At 42.1% G+C, this 16,797-nt stretch overlaps 1 protein-coding gene across 1 annotated transcript in view; it reads right to left on the bottom strand.

Moving 5' to 3' along the window:
* tspan7 (tetraspanin 7) overlaps positions 1 to 16,797 on the bottom strand; it is a 68,644-nt gene extending 51,847 nt beyond the window's left edge. Inside the window, exon 1 of the mRNA XM_078409178.1 lies at positions 16,602 to 16,797. Coding sequence (XP_078265304.1) covers positions 16,602 to 16,682 — 81 coding nt within the window. The 5' untranslated portion in view covers positions 16,683 to 16,797. The remainder of the gene's footprint in view (positions 1 to 16,601) is intronic.

Below are 16,797 nucleotides of genomic sequence, written 5' to 3'. Positions count from 1 at the left end.
GCCTTCATAACAAGAGGAGCAAAGAGGTCCTTCTGCAGTTGTACAGGGCCCTGGTGAGATCGCACCTGGAGTACTGTGTGCAGTTTTGGTCTCCAAATATGAGGAAGGATATTCTTGCTATTGAGGGCGTGCAGCGTAGGTTTACTAGGTTAATTCCCGGAATGGCGGGACTGTCATATGTTGAAAGACTGGAGCGACTAGGCTTGTATACACTGGAATTTAGAAGGATGAGAGGGGATCTTATCGAAACATATAAGATTATTAAGGGGTTGGACACGTTAGAGACAGGAAACATGTCCCCAATGTTGGGGGAGTCCAGAACCAGGGGCCACAGTTTACGAAATAAGGGGTAGGCCATTTAGAACGGAGATGAGGAAAAACGTTTTCAGTCAGAGAGTTGTAAATCTGTGGAATTCTCTGCCTCAGAACGCAGTGGAGGCCAATTCTCTGAATGCATTCAAGAGAGAGCTAGATAGAGCCCTTAAGGATAGCGGAGTCAGGGGGTATGGGGAGAAGGCAGGAACAGGGTACTGATTGAGAATGATCAGCCATGATCACATTGAATGGTGGTGCTGGTTCAAAGGGCCAAATGGCCTCCTCCTGCACCTATTGTCTATTGTCTAACCAGGTCTGAAATTCCAAGCAAAATGTTTTCTTCATTCAACATTTCAGATTGAACAGGCTACCACAAACCTTTTGAAATATTGTAATCATATATGGTTACTTTTGTCAATAATGGTATCCTCGCTAAGATACAGAAAGCAAATGAGTTCCTGCAATTGAAGCACACAAGGATACATGTTAATGCTGACTAAGTGCTATCCAGAACTTATTCCATTATATTGTTGAAACAAGGAACTGCAGCTGCTGGTAACTCAAGTAACTCAAGTAACTCAGCGGGTCAGGCAGCATCTCTGGAAAACATTGATGGGTGGCGTTTCGAGTCAAACAATACGATGCAATAGAACTTTATTTATCCCAAGAGGGAAATTGATCTGACAACAGTAAAAACAGTGATGAGTGGAAAGGATTGGGGATGTGCAAAGATTGGGGGGGGGGAGTCAGTCAGTCTACCCCACGACAGAAGGAGGAGGAGTTATACAGTTTGAAAGCCACAGGGAAGAAGAATCTCCTGTGGTGTTCTATACTGCATCTTGGTGGAGCCAATCTGTTGCTAAAGGTACTCCTCAGTTTGACCAGGGTCATGGAGCGGGTGAGCTGTATTGTCCAAGATGCTCCGCAGTTTGAGGAGCATCCTCCCCTCCAGGACCACCTCTCATGAATCCAACTCCGCCCCCAGGACGGAGCCAGCCTTCCTGATGTTTATTCATCCTATTGGCGTCCGTGGCCCTTCCTCAGATGATGAAGGGTCCCGACCCGAAGGGTCAGTTATCCTTGTTCTCCAGCGATGCTGTCGGGCCTGCTAAATTGCACTAGCACTTTGTTTTAAAAAAAAATTATTTTGTTCCCTTTCTCGTATCTTGTAATCAATAACTAAGAAACGCTAATGCAATTTTATTGCAAAAACCTTAGGGAACCTCAAGCTTAAAATACTGTAGATTGGGAAAATTACACTCACAAAGGTCCTTTATGGTTTAAATTCATAGAGTGCATTCAGGATTGTTTTGTAGAACAATATATCACTGGGCGATGAAGGGCCAGGCTATATCAGACTTTATCTTGACTAGTCTTTAGACTTTAGAGATGCAATGCGGAAACAAGCCCTTTGGCCCAACCAGTCTGTGCCGACCAGCGATCACCCTGTACACGAGCACTATCCTAATACACACTAGGGACAATTTACAACTTTACCGAAGCCAATTAACCTACAAACCTGTACATCTTTGCAATGTGGAAAGAAACTGGAGCACACGGAGAAAACCCACGCAGGTCATGGGGAGAACATACAAACTCCGTACGGACAGCACCCGTAGTCAGGATCGAACCTGGGTCTCTGGCGCTGTAAAGCAGTAGTTCTACTGCTGCGCCATTGTGCCGCCCCTACTGATATGGGTTTAATTAATATTCTCATAATGTACAGACAGACACTCAATCAGTTGGTTGGCCCAGCAGCCAAAGGACATGGTCTTGCTTTTGTTATGAGAAACTATGGTCTCTAATGCGGTTGTAGATGTTCAGTTTGTAGACTAACTGGATCATGCAAGAGATGGCAATGCCCTCCATGTACAGGAAGGTTTCGGCTTGAGAGTTTCCGCAGCGGCATTAGGATCCCTCTTACATCCTCCTCTCTCCTGAAGGATACAGAAAAAAATCTTAGCCAGCACATAAGCACGGTGTGAGAATTGCTTAACCTCAGATTTGATTGAGAAGCTTTAAATTAGGACTGCACTCTGATCACCATGCAGAGCATTCTTATTATATCTCAGATTCAATCCCCGAACCTCACTTGGGAGAGCATTTTGATCATGGCCAGATGTGAAATTGTCAGAACTCATGTCCTGGTACAAGCCGAATAGGCGTGTGTCCAGCCCTTGTTTTTTATGTAGTTGATTACTTCCCTAAATAATGAAAGACTGTCGGCGATCTTCCTGCCAAGTAAGGGTAAGCATTGAGATGGGTTACCAAATGCTAATTTCTCCCCTTCTGCATGTGAATGGGGATATTGATGTCCCTTTTCCCTACATACTAGCAGCTGAAAGCAAAGTGCTGAACACCTCCATCCAGTCTGGGTCCATTGAATCCTGTATGATGAAGTGCAACTCAGCCAGTAAGCCCTTGCTTCAAGTGTTGATTAATCTCAAATAAATTGAAAGAGCTTGTCAGCTCATCCATAGTTAGAGGGTGGTGAGTACGGCCTACAAATTGTGCAGCTTGGCATATAAGCAGAAGTTTGAAAATGCATACTTCCAGATTCAGGGACATTTTCTTCCCAGCTGTCATCATACAACTGAACAGTTCTCCCATTAGTTAGAGTGTGATGCTGACCTCCCATCTATCTCATTGGAGACCTTTGAACTATCTTTAATCAGACTTTATCTTGCACCAAATGTTGTGCCTTTTATCCTTTATCTGCACACTGTAGACGGCTTGATTGTAATCAGGGGTAGTCTTTTCTTTGACTGGATAGCACGCAAACAAATGTTTTTCACTGTAGCTTAGTATATGTGACTATAATAAAAAAACTAAATTAAACTAGGTCCCTAATATGTTAGGCTACAAGGATGATATTGTACTGTCTGTCCTCTTCCGTAAAGCCACTGATCACAGAACTACCTCTGTAAATCTATTTCTAAGGAGAAGAACAAACATCTCATCTTGCTTCATAGCTTAGACAGGGTCAAAAAATGATGATGGAGCACTCTGAAGGACAGAGCAAGGCTTTCAGGTGGGACTAGTGTAGATGGGACATGTTGGTTGGTGTGGGCAAGTTGGGCCGAGGAGCCTCTTTCCAAATTGTATGACTCTACGATTTTACCTTTTGGAGCTCCTTCAAGACACCATTTGATTGAAAGAGTAAGCTTTTGGCTTCAAGTGGACCTTCCTGAAGCTTGATCCAGGTGCCAGACTTTACAGGCTAGGTTCTTCTTTAACTTAAGATGTAGCCGGCTTTGTGAACCCTGCATCTGCATGAGTGGTATGCATCAGTGAAACACCATGCATACACAACCGAGTTGCAGAGGTGGCAATGATTATTGGTGTCATTAAACACGAATTAATACATTTCAATACACAGTTCTACACTAGTAGTGGGTAAGAAAATACACACTATGTCAAAATATATCTGAATCTGGGGGGATAAAATACAAAGATCTCCCTGGATCATCCTTTCTGCATGTTAATTACATCATATGATACTGGTAATTATTGAGATGCCACTTTCTCAGTAGTCTTAACTAGAACTGAATAATTTATAGCACTGCTCCTATTCTTAATCAACACCGTGTTAATTCACCTCCTTGCATTCTGTACGCATTTCCATTCCCCCTTCGATTATTGTATTGACACCATTTACAATGCTCCGAGACCAAATGTGGCAGAAATTCCGTTGCCCCTGGCAACCTTAATGAGATGCTAGGACATATTCTATTTGAGCATGAGCTATTATTTGGATATGAACACAGATCAGGGCTTGGTGTACAGATACTCACCTATATTTGTCACAGAAAGTTCTGACTTTGAACTGGAGCATACTACTGATTATATTTCCTTCATCTTTTAAAAAAGGACGTACAAGCTGATTTTTCTGTTTGTTTCCTCAAAATGGCTCATACAGATGAGTGGGCATGTGCAATGCTTAAATGTGTCTTCTAATCACCTCCATAGAAACAGCAAAATAAAGCCAAATTATCACAATGCAGCATTGATTATTACTTTAACATTCATGACAATGGCTTGCAGAAATTATAGAAAGACCGTGCCTTCATTTATGAAGATTATAATATTTAATACAGTTAAGTGATATAATTGGAAAGCTTGTTTTGTGGAGCATGTCCGAGGAGGCAATGGAAGGTACCAAATTCAAAGATTACTTGCCCCTTCTCAGTCGAAACCTGGATTTCCAGAGTTGTTTGCTGGCCAGCTGTAGTAACTGAGGTCTTGTACTCGGAGCTAAACATGGTGCAATTCTCTGCAGACATCTGCATTTCTGAACTAATTAGTCTAAAGAAGGGTCCTGTCCCAAAACGTCACCTATCCATGTCTTCCAGAGATGCTGCCTGACCCGCTGACTTACTCTAGCACTTTATGTCCTTTTGTGTAAACCAGCATCTGCAGCTCCTTGTTTTTACAAGAAGCTGAAGACATTTGGGCCTTGGGAAACTATCCCGGTGAACACCCATGGCAATGATCTAAGGCTGGCATTGCTTGGCCTCTAACTAGCTTTCAGCTATCTGGGAGAAATTCAAAAAGTACCAACCATAGACGTTGAGCTAAAAAAAGACACAAAGTGCTGGAATAACTCATTGGGTCAGGCAGCATCTCCGGAGAACACAGATAGGCAATGTTTCTGGTCGGGACCCTTCTTCGGGATTTCTGCCAGATTTGGAATCAATGCATTCATCTTGAGCTCAAATTGGATTAGATAACAAAATAAATTCAGGCACATATCATAGTTGGATTGGCTGTGGTCAGATTGAGTGTGGGCCAGTTTGGATTGACTGTAGTTGGGTTGCATTCACGGTGGTTTTGGATTGGCTGTGGTCAGATTGAGTTTGGGTCTTTTATGGATTGGTTATGATTGGGTTTGGTTGCATTTAGCTGTGGTTCTGTTCGTTTTGGCTGTGGTAACATCAGGTTAGGTTGGGCTTGGCTGCAGTCAATTTGTATTCAAGTTGGATTTGGATTGGTTTGGTTATGGCCGGTTTGGGGTTAGGTTGGTTTGGCTGTTGTTAGGTTGGTTTTGACTGTGGTTACAGCTTTTTGTAATAGGGCTAGTAAAGGTCTATTTACACATCTGGCATTTAGCAAATGGCTATTCCATTCACATTTCAGCAATGATATATCCAAATTGAGTATACCACTGGTTCTCAATTTTAACATTCAGATAATTGCAATAAACCAAGCGTTTTTGGTAGAAATGTTCTTCTGATGAAAGGACTCAACAGAACATCCCAAATAAGCTGTCAATAAAACATGTGCAGTCAATAAACAGTCAATAAAACATAGAAAAGAAAAAGTGAACAAATCAAGAGTATCTCCAAATATTTTTGAGGATTCTTTTAGTCATCATATCATATCATATCATATCATATATCTACAGCCGGAAACAGGCCTTTTCGGCCCTCCAAGTCCGTGCCGCCCAGTGATCCCCGCACATTAACACTATCCTACACACACTAGGGACAATTTTTACATTTACCCAGTCAATTAACCTACATACCTGTACGTCTTTGGAGTCTTGGATATTTCTCAGGAGCAGATTGAGCGAAGGTTTTGTAACAAAATGCAAGATATTTATTTATATACGTGTTATTTACACTGCAATATTGTTTCTTGCCATCTTACATGCTCAACAAGAAGCAGACTAAAACTTATAGTTTGCATTTGTGCCAATCAATCTCATTTCAAAACTAGCAGACAATGGAAGTGAGAACTCATCAAACATGCCAGGATCTGGCATCGCATAGCGTTGCCATTCACTGTATAAATGGAAAAGTAAAGGAAATGCAAACATTAATATCTCAATGCAAGTTCAATCACTTTTCTTTTGTATTCATTTGTTAATTCCTACTACAACTAAACAAATTTAAAAATTGACCACAAAGTCAAGTCAAGTCAACTTTATTTGTCTCATACATATACAAGATGTGCAGTGAAATGAAAGTGGCAACGCCTGCGGATTGTGCTAAAACTACAAAACAGAATACATTTTTTTTTTTTTTTAACACAAAAAATAAATTAATACAGTAAATTAAATTAGTCCTTGGTGATATGAGAGTTAACAGTCCTGATGGCCTGTGGGAAGAAACTCCGTCTCATCCTCTCTGTTTTCACAGCATGACAGCGGAGACGTTTGCCTGACCGTAGCAGCTGGAACAGTCCGTTGCTGGGGTGGTAGGGGTCCTCCATAATGTTGCTGGCTCTGGATCTGCACCTCCTGATGTATAGGTCCTGCAGGGGGGCGAGTGTAGTTCCCATAGTGCGTTCAGCCGAACGCACTACTCTCCGCAGAGCCTTCCTGTCCTGGGCAGAGCTATTCCCAAACCAGCTTGTGATGTTTGTTGTGAAGTTATTGTTGTGAAATGAAATAGTAATTGAGGAAAGATATTCCTATTCCCATTCCTTCTCTCCTGAAATGTTGCCTGACCTGCTGAGTTACTCCAGCATTTTGTGAAATAAATACCTTCGATTTGTACCAGCATCTGCAGTTATTTTCTTACAAAAGATATTCCTATGTTCATTTAGCACCTTTGCACTATATACATGCATCTGTTAGAGGCAAATGACAAATATTAGCCCACTTAAAATAAGATAAAAATAGCACAGACTAAAATTTAGCATGAGCATACTAAATTTTTGTTGATGTACTTTAGTTTAGTTTAGAGATGCAGAGTGGAAACAGGCCCTCTGGCCCACCGAGTCCACGCCGACTATCGGTCACCCATATACTAGTTCCATGTTATCCCTCATTCGCATCCTACAAACTAGAGGCAATTCACAGAAGCCAATTAACCTACAAACCCCCACGTCTTTGGAATGTGGGAGGAAAGGGGAGCACCTGGAGAAACCCACACAGTCGAAGGGGGAACGTGCAAACTCCACCCAGTCAGCACCTGAGGTCCATGTACACAACATCTACAGCTCTGCCTTCATCAACCTTTTTGGTCACGCCTTCAAAAAAATCAATCAGATTTGTGAGACACGACCTCCCACGTACAAAACCTTGCTGACTATCCCTAATCAGCCCTTGCCCATCCAAATGCCTGTATATCCTATCGCTCAGTGTACTCTCCAGTAACTTACCAACTACAGATGTTAAGCTCACTGGAATATAGTTCCCAGCATTTTCCCTGCAGCCCTCTTGAAAAGAGGTACAACATTTGCCACCCTCCAGTCTTCTGGCACCTCTCCTGTATTTAAGGACGATTCGTAAATTTCAACCAGGGCTCCTGCAATTTCCTCTCTAGTTTCCCACAATGTCACAATATCAGATGAGGCCATGGAGATTTGTCTACCTTCAAACACGACAGTACCTTCAGTACTTCTTCGACAGTAACCCTGACTGCTCTGAAGCCACTTCCATTGACTGCTCCAATTTCCTCTGTCCTACTGTCTTTCTCCTCGGTAAATACAGAGAAATACTCATTTAGGACCTTGCCCATCTCCAGTGGCTCCACACAGAGGTAACCACTTTGATTCCTGAGAGGTCCCACTCTCTAGTTATCCTTTTCCCCCTTATGTATTAATAAAATCTTTTGGGATTGTCCTTAATGCTACTTGCCAGAACTATCTCCTGGCCCCTTTTTGCCCTTCTGATTTTCTTTTTTAGTTTACTCCTTCGCTCCCGAAACTCCTCCAGGGATACACTTGATCCCAGCTGCCTATTCCTGTCCCATGCATCCTTCTTGTTTTTGACTAACGTCTCAATTTCCCTCGTCATACAGCATGGAAATGCCCTTTGACCAAACAAACCCATGCTGACCACATGCCCCATCTACACGAGTCTTACCTGCCTGCCTTTGGTCCATATCCCTCTAAACCTATCCTATCCATGTATCTGTATAAATGTTTCTTAAAAGTTGTGATGGTATTGCCTCAATTACTTCCTCCGGCAGCTTGTTCCATATACCTATCACTTTTGTGTAAAACAGTTGCCCCTCAGGTTCCCATTAAATCTTCCCCCCCTCCCCCCCCCCCCCCAATCTTAAACCTATGTCCTCTGGTTCTCAACGTCCCTACTCTTGGTAAAAGACTCTGTGCGTTTACCCTATATATTCCTCTCATGATCTTGTACACCTCTATACGATCACCCCTCTTCCTCCTGCACTCCAAGGAATAAAGCCCTAGCCTGCTCAACCACTCCCTCTGAGATCAAGCCCTCGAGTCCTGGCAACATCCTCGTAAATCTTCTCTGCACCCTTTCCAGCTCAACAACATCTTTCCTACAATAGGGTAACCAAAACTGAACACAATACTCCAAGTGCGGCCTCACCAATGTCTTGTCCAACTATAACATGACCTTCCAACTTCTATACTCAATACTCTGACAGCTGTCAGCTATTCAATTTCTCTGAAAATATTTGTGCACTACAAATAGTAGCATTAAAGGAATAACAGTCTGCCAGATGCAGCACTAAAAAATATATTACTGACTCTGCAACTTTTACACTTTCAAATAACTGTATCAGCTGATATTTATATATAAATATCTGTTCACAGAAGATAAACCTTTGGACCGGAACAGTGTTGAATGTCAACTTGTAGTGTGCCTCCTCAGTGTTTGTGAATTTTTAGGTTTTAAATAGCGACTAGAGATGCCAGCTGATAATGGTGCAAAGCAGCAAACTAATTATGATGATCTGAAATTCCAGAAGTAACTCTTTACACAAGTTGCTGAGCAGTCTGAGCATTTAATACTCTTATGTTTTGTTGAAGTACGAACAAAACAACTCGTTTCACTGTATCTTGGTGCACGCGACAATAGTAAACTAAACCGAACTAAACATGGCAGCAAAATCTGATGAACTGTTGTAATTCTTTGTATATACATTTGCTTATTAATGTCCTTTGTGTATTAAATAAACTAACTGGGTTAACATGCTGGTTTCTATATTGTACATTCTATATGAAGCACAGCTTCATCTAAAGGCACAGACAAGATAAGGCAAGAAAACAGAATAGATAGTGTTTTTTTTAAAATGATTGCTTTAAGTGAAGACCAGATCATCTGGTTATCAATTATCACATTCCAACCTAGCTCTGATGGGATTTTCTGAGCTAACAAAGACAGTGGATTAAAGCAGGACCCTCTGCGATTTATATTCTCTGAATCAAATGGCGTAATCTACAAACAAAAAATCTGATAAAACATCCTCAAGATGCAGTTGCAAAATACCAAAAAAAATTATCTTGCGTCTGAAATTGTAGGGAAATATAAGCCACAGCTTTTCAAGATATAAGCCAAAAGTTGCAATCATGCCAACAGCAAAGCCTTCAGTGTTTTCTGTAATAGCCAGCTGTGCAGGTTTTTAGGATAATTGACCTCATTTTATACTATGGACGAATACAGAATGGATAGTCTATCTTATTAATGCAAGAGGAAGCTGAAAGTCAATCCCCATTACAGTTACTTTTTCTTGAGATGACTTCTTTATAAACCACTCCACCTCCCCTCAAACTTTGTGATCCATCCCTGACCATGATATTGTTGCCCCACCAACACTGTGTCACCGTTCAATTGGGGCCAGCAACTACCCAGCACATCTTTCCAAAACAACTATTTCGCTGATTTACATCAACTAACTGGAACATGGGAGAGAAAAAAAATCCTTTGTGTGCTCTTCCAGACATGGCTCACCTGTCCTGCAAGGTCACTGCTAGAGGTCACGGGGGAACAATCACTGATTAAAGCGAAAGTGCATGTCTGGAATAATCTGATTAATAAAAATATTTATAATGCCGTTTCAAACTGCTCTGCTAAACTAAACGTGGCAAGTTAGCAATGGGTGGCTATTAACATCATCTTGCTCCCTCTCCAAAAATGGCCAAGATCAAAGCATCTGCTTGGATTATTTGCGGAAAAAAAATCCAACATGAAAATAAATTCAAAATTCTCCACCATGGGTTCTGAATAAATCCCTTGATTGCATTCCATCTAATGATGACATAAAGTGAATGTAGCTACTATACTGAAGAAAGTTAGTGACAACACACTTTAGTTCACTTTTACATTAGTTTAGAGATAGAGATAGAGCATGAAACCAGGCCACTTCGGTCCACCGGGTCCATGCCGACCAGTAACGATACGATACGATAACACTTTATTCATTACCGGAGGGAGATTGGTCTGCTGACAGTCACAACACACAAGGTACACAAAAACCTGAAATTAAAAGTGAAAAAAAAAGGACAAGCGACTGTTGGCTGGCTTCCATGTGCACAGCGCCTAAACCTGAACGTACCGGAACGAGCAACAAACAAACGCAGGCTTATCCCTTGGGCAGAGGATTCTAAAACTAGAGTGCCTCCCCCCCTGCCCCACCGGGTTCCCCCTTGTTCTGCCACCATCCCTCACAGCGGTCTCCCCACGCCGGGTCCTCCATTGTTCTTCACGGCTGTACCCCCACACCGGGTCCTCCATTGTCTTCCCCGACCCCCTCCTTCACGTTCCATCGCCGCCGAGGTTCCCGCCGAGGCCCCATTACTGCCGAGGCTCCTGTTGCCGTCGAGGCTCAAGCTGTTGGCGAGTCTCCTGCAGCCGAGGCTCACATTGCCGCCGCCGCAGAGGCAACTTCGACCCAGGCAGGCCTCGCCGCCGCCCGGCTTCTCCGCAGTCCCCTGGGAGGCCTGTGGGGTGAGTCGGGTCTACTGGGGCACGTTCCGGTCGTCGGTCGTCGCTCCGGTCATGGCGCCGCAGTGGTTCGGCGGGTGGATCGGGCCCGCAAGGCTCCCTGGGACACACCCACCGCGCGCACGGCTCCCCAGGACACTCCCGCCGCTCGTGCGGCTCCCTGGGACACTCTTGCCGATCGCGCGCCCCCCCCCCCGGACATTCCCAGCGCGTGGCTCCCCGGGACACCCTGTACACGAGTATTATCCTACACACTACAGACAATTTGCAATTTTACAATCAACCGACAAACCTGTACATCTTTGGAGTGTGGGAGGAAACTGCTGCATTTTTATGATGGCAAGTACATTGAGGAGTACAAGTACAAAGAGAACTTTCTCCAACTTGAATGAATAATTTATATGTGGAATGCATAAGCACTCATTCCTGGGATCATTCTTGTAAACCTCCTCTGGACCCTCTCCAGAGCCAGCACATCCTTCCTCAGATATGGTGCCGAAAATTGCTCACAATATTCCAAATGCGGCCTGACCAGCGCCTTATAGAGCCTCAGCATTACATCCCTGTTTTTGTATTCTAGCTCTCTGAGATGGTGATCACAGATTCAGAATATGGTTTAGGTTTATTCTTGTCACGAGTACCGAGGTACAATGAAAAACGTTGTTTTGCATGCTATCCAATTGGATCAGATAATACTATGCAGAAATATAATCGTACAATAGGTAGAATGGAGGGAAAAACACAGAGTGCATTGATTATATAGTTCAATAACGACAGGCCATTTATTACTGAGATGAAGACTCTTACACAAGAGGGTGGTGAATCTGTGGAATGCACTGTCACAGACGCCTGTGGAGGCCATCTTTGGGTAATTTTAAAGTGGAGATTGACAGTTTCTTGATTAGGAAGGGTGTCAAGCGTTACAGGGAGAAGGCAGGAGAATGGGGTTGAGAGGGAATGATAGATCAGCCATGATTGAATAGCGGAATAGACTCAATGGGCTGAATGGGCTGAATTCTGCTCCTATAACATGAACTTATGAAGAGGAATGTCTTTAAAGAGAGTGAACCTTTGGAATTCTCTACGCTCTATGGGGACTCAGTTATTGTGTTAATCCAAACACAGTTTCGCATATTTCTGCACATCGGGGGTTGTGGGGATCGTGCTGGAAAATGGGCTGAGGCAGAAGATTTGCCATGTCCTTGATAAATAACAGAGCAGGCTTATAAAGAATTAGATACAAGGAACTGCAGATGCTAGTTTACACAAAAAAAGACACAATGTGCTGGAGTAACTTAGTGGGTCAGACAGCATCTCTGGAGGAGATGGACAGGTGACACTTTGGGTCTGAAGAAGGGTCCCAACGCGAAACGTCACCTATCCATTTTCTCCAGAGATGCTGCCTGACCCGCTGAGTTACTCCAGCGCCCTGTGTCCATTTTTCTTACAAAGGGTTACATGACTTATCATTCCTGTTTTATGATGATACAGCTCATTTGTCTACCTAGTTAGCTCAGCGAGTATACATGCTGCTTGTTCCAGTCCTAATCTTCTGTTTCTGTACATTGGTAAGATTTTATATACATCTCTAGGTAGAGGGTGCAGAAAGGATTCACAATGATGTTGCCAGGGCTGGAAGTATAAAGAGAGACTGGATAGGTTGAGACCGAATACCCTTAAGTGAGGGGTGACCTGAGCGTTATATAAAATCATAACAGAACAGATAAGGTGGATAGACACAGTCTTTTTCCCATGGTAGGGAGTCTAAAAACTAGAAAGCATTGGTTTAAGATGAGAAGGGAAACGTTTAAAGGGCACCTGAGAGGCAATGTTGTCGCACACAGGGTGCTGGGTATATGGAACAAGCTGGCAGAGGAAATAGGAGAGGCAGGTACAGTGACAATATTCAAAAGACATTTAGACAGATTCATAGATAGGTAAGATTGAGAGGGATATGGGCCCAATGCAGGCAAATGGGACCAGCTCACGAATGCACCTTGGTTCGGCAGGAACAAGTTGTGCCCAAAGGCCTGTTTCTACGCTGTGTGAGTTTATGACTCTAATTGCTGAAATCTTAAGAATCTTGAATTTCCTATGATTGGGTTCATACTTCAATGTACTGTCTTGGAAACCAATAAGGGCATCATACACTGTGCAAAAAAGGGGATTAAAAGAAACACAAGAAACAAGAACAAACAAAGAATTCAAATTTACTTCTCAACCCATCTTGTCATTCCCTATATATGGAATCTTTATTATAACTAGCAAAGCATTGATGTAATTTTCCAATTAGCTTTCTCAATAATCGGGCAGGAAACTAAACATTCACCATTTCTAAACATTGAGGCAATGGAAATCACCACGCTGACCAGTTGACATACATGACAAACACTTCATGCCAATCTAAACCACGAAAAAAAATGGCTACTCTTCATTCCTGTATTTTATGGCCTTGATGAACATCAAAAAGATTAGAGTTTCTAATTTTAAGATATCCAAAACAACTGTGAAACTGCATAAAATATAGGCTGTCTGCTATGATAACCATTCACCATCCAAAGCATTACAATGCATTTTGTTTTGGAAAAGTAAATAAAACATTAACACAATTAAATTATAATTAAATTGTATTTACAAATATTACAGCAAGCCACGTGAATATATCACCTTTTTAATGAGCTGTAGTGAGATTTGCCAAAACATTTCGCAAGAGCATAATAGGGCAAAAAAAGTACCATTGTAGCAAAGAATCAAGTTCCCAAAAACTTGATCAAAGACAAAACATTCTGCCATATCCCTTCAAACCATTCTTCATTTCCTTGATCAACGTCTGCTTTGATCTGTCGTTTTCACACCTTACATTCTCTTTGTGCCCTTCCATATCTCCGTTTTCCCAAGACTCAGTCTGAAGAAGGGTCGCAACCCATTCATTCACCCATTCCTTCTCTCAAAGATGTTGCCTGTCCCGCTGAGTTACTCCAGCTTTTTGTGTCTATCTTCATGAGCATCTCTGAAGAACATTGATAGGCTATATTTCGGGTTGGGACCCTTCTTCAGACCTTGTCAGAATATGGTGCAGGAAGGATGTTCTCCCTGAATGGGGAGTCCAGGGAGAACAGTTTGCGAATAAGGTGCAAGTTTAGAACTGAAATGAGAATTTTTTTTTCACTGAAGGTATGTAAAAAAAATGAGAGGGCAATGAACCTTTTGAAATTTTCTGCCCTGGAAGGTCGTGGAAGTCAAGTTGTTGTGTTCATTCAAAATGTAAATCAATAGTTTTCTGGATATTGAGGGAATCGAAGGATATTGGAATACAGCTGGAAATTAGCCCTGTGGTAAAAGATCAGTGCTGATCTTGATAAATGGCAGAGAAGACCTCCAAGGGCCAAATGGCTTACCTCTCTTATATCTAATTGTCCGTTTGTACTTATGTTGTTTATTTACTGACCTCCTCCCTTGCATTCATCCACAGGTCTATTGTCTATATTTTAATTTGCCATGTCCCATTTTTTGGCCTGCTGACTGATTGATTGACTGATTGATTGATACAGCATGGAAACTGGCCCTTCAGCCCACCAAGTCAATGGCGATCATCAATCACCCATTCACATAGTTCCATGTTGTTGCACTTTTGCATCCACTCACATACATACTAGGAGAAAATTAGAAGAGGCCAATTAACCTGAAAATCCACAAATCCTTGGGATGTGGGAGAAAACTGAAGCATCTGGAGAAACCCACACAGTCACAGAGAGGATATGTGCAAACTCCACACAGACAACACCCGAGGTCGGGATTGAACCCAGGACTCTGGTGCTGTGAGGCAGCAGCTCTACCAGCTGTGTCATGTGCTGAAACCATTTAACCAATGTCTGTTTGCGTGCTGACCTACATTTGCTCTCATCCTGCCAAATTTGCGAAACGCTCCTGTTTTTAAACCCCTCCATGGACTCTCCATTCCCTGTGCTGCAGTGCCTCACAACTCTTGGTCTTCATTCTCCAATTCTGCACTGTTGCCCATCACTGACTTTTTCATCATCCTAATGCTGTCGTCAAAGCTTACAGCTGTCATGGGTCCAATTTCTGTCATCCTCCCTTTGAACCTCCATCACTCGCCCTACTCTCCAAGTATGTGGCTTGGTTCCAAGTAATGTTTCACAATGGCCCTGCTGATTATATTAAAAGATAGTATGTAATTTCAAATTGTCGACGTGACTGTGAACTAAAGATCCGCAAGCTTGCTCCTTTCGCAAGTTTAAGTACTATTCCTTATGCAAAATAAAAACATAATTCTACCATCAGCAATGTGCTGTATCTCTGATTACCCACGGCCGCACCTTGCAGCAGGAAATCAGAAATACCACACATTGCTGCAAACGTTTCAGAAGCATTTGCATGTCTATGTCACAAATTCTGTGCTCAGCAGAACAACCAGACAAACCAAACACGGGATATATAATATGCTTTCTGCAAGGGATTAACTGTAATATCCCTGCTGTAAATACCACTATTTTATACAGCTGTAATTAAAACATTCATTAGCAATCTAGTTGCATTGTTAACTTCCCACAGCAGGATTTTAAAAAAAAACCTTCTTGCATTACAGGCTTTAAATATAACTATCATAATTTATACCAAGCATTCATCGGTTACCTATTATCTCATAATCTGACCTGAACCTAAAATTAAATGGAAGAATTTATTTTATTCAGTTGTCAATCTTTGAATAATCAAATAATGGTCAAAAAAACCACATCCATAGAAGCAAACATTGCACCAGTATTAACTCTGGTTAACTTAAGCATTCGTCTTCAAGTTATTCCAGCTTTTCAAAAGCCTACCTAACAAATCTATCATGTAGGTGAAAAATACTGCAGTCAAAAGACCGTAAATAACGTCGGCTAAATCAGTTCAAAGCGTTTTTTTATTTACAACGCCATCCAAAAATGCGACAATTGGTATGTCCCTGCTGTGTTATTGCAAGAAAGCTGAATTGCACAATCAAATGCATAAATCGCGACATTGTAAATGTATCTAAGAAATATAATTACAATGGGAGGGATATGAAGCAAGTTTCTCAGTTTGTTCCAACCAGCAAAAAAACCTAATGAGAAAGATGATATTAATTCAATATGGTATATTAGTATAATAATACAATATAAAATAAAAACATTATTTAATATTATTTGAAATATGAATATAATATAAAATGAAAGTATCAATTCACAGAATAAACACGACTAAAAATAAATGATCGGGTTTTCTCAGCAGGAGTATATTTTAAACTGGACAGGGAAAGTTGCAGGGGAGGGTGGGTTGCTGGGGAGAGAGGTTGTGGATCAGATTGTGGATCATGTTTGGTGCAGTCGCCTCGCACATCACTCGGCAACCAGGGTCAAAGACATCTTCAAACATCACCATTTATCTTGCAATCTTTTAACAGTGCAACAAAATTCTCCGTTAATAAATAAAAATGGACCAAGCGTGCAGTACATCCCGAATCTGAGCAAGCCATCTGCAATCTTTTATTTTTCTCTGCAAAGTGCACGTCCGCAAAAGCTAAACACAATTCCCATTATTTTAGTCGATGTTAAAGTATTTGGAAAAAAAGGAAATAATCCATGAATCTCACCCAGAAAACGAAGCTGTAGATGATAAGGAGCGTTTTAAGACACGTTATCACCGGTTTAGTCTCCATTCGCCGCGATGCCATAATAATCTATACGTTTACGCACCAGTGCCCCTCGTCTGCCTCCCCCTTCCAGCGCCGGGAGACTGCAGCACTCGGGCCACTCGGCGGCGGCGCCGCTGCATCACCGGCCCAATCG

The sequence above is a fragment of the Rhinoraja longicauda genome, chromosome 12, assembly GCF_053455715.1.
Source record: "Rhinoraja longicauda isolate Sanriku21f chromosome 12, sRhiLon1.1, whole genome shotgun sequence".
Lineage (NCBI taxonomy): Eukaryota > Metazoa > Chordata > Chondrichthyes > Rajiformes > Arhynchobatidae > Rhinoraja > Rhinoraja longicauda.
This window is presented reverse-complemented; position numbering and strand designations above follow the sequence as displayed.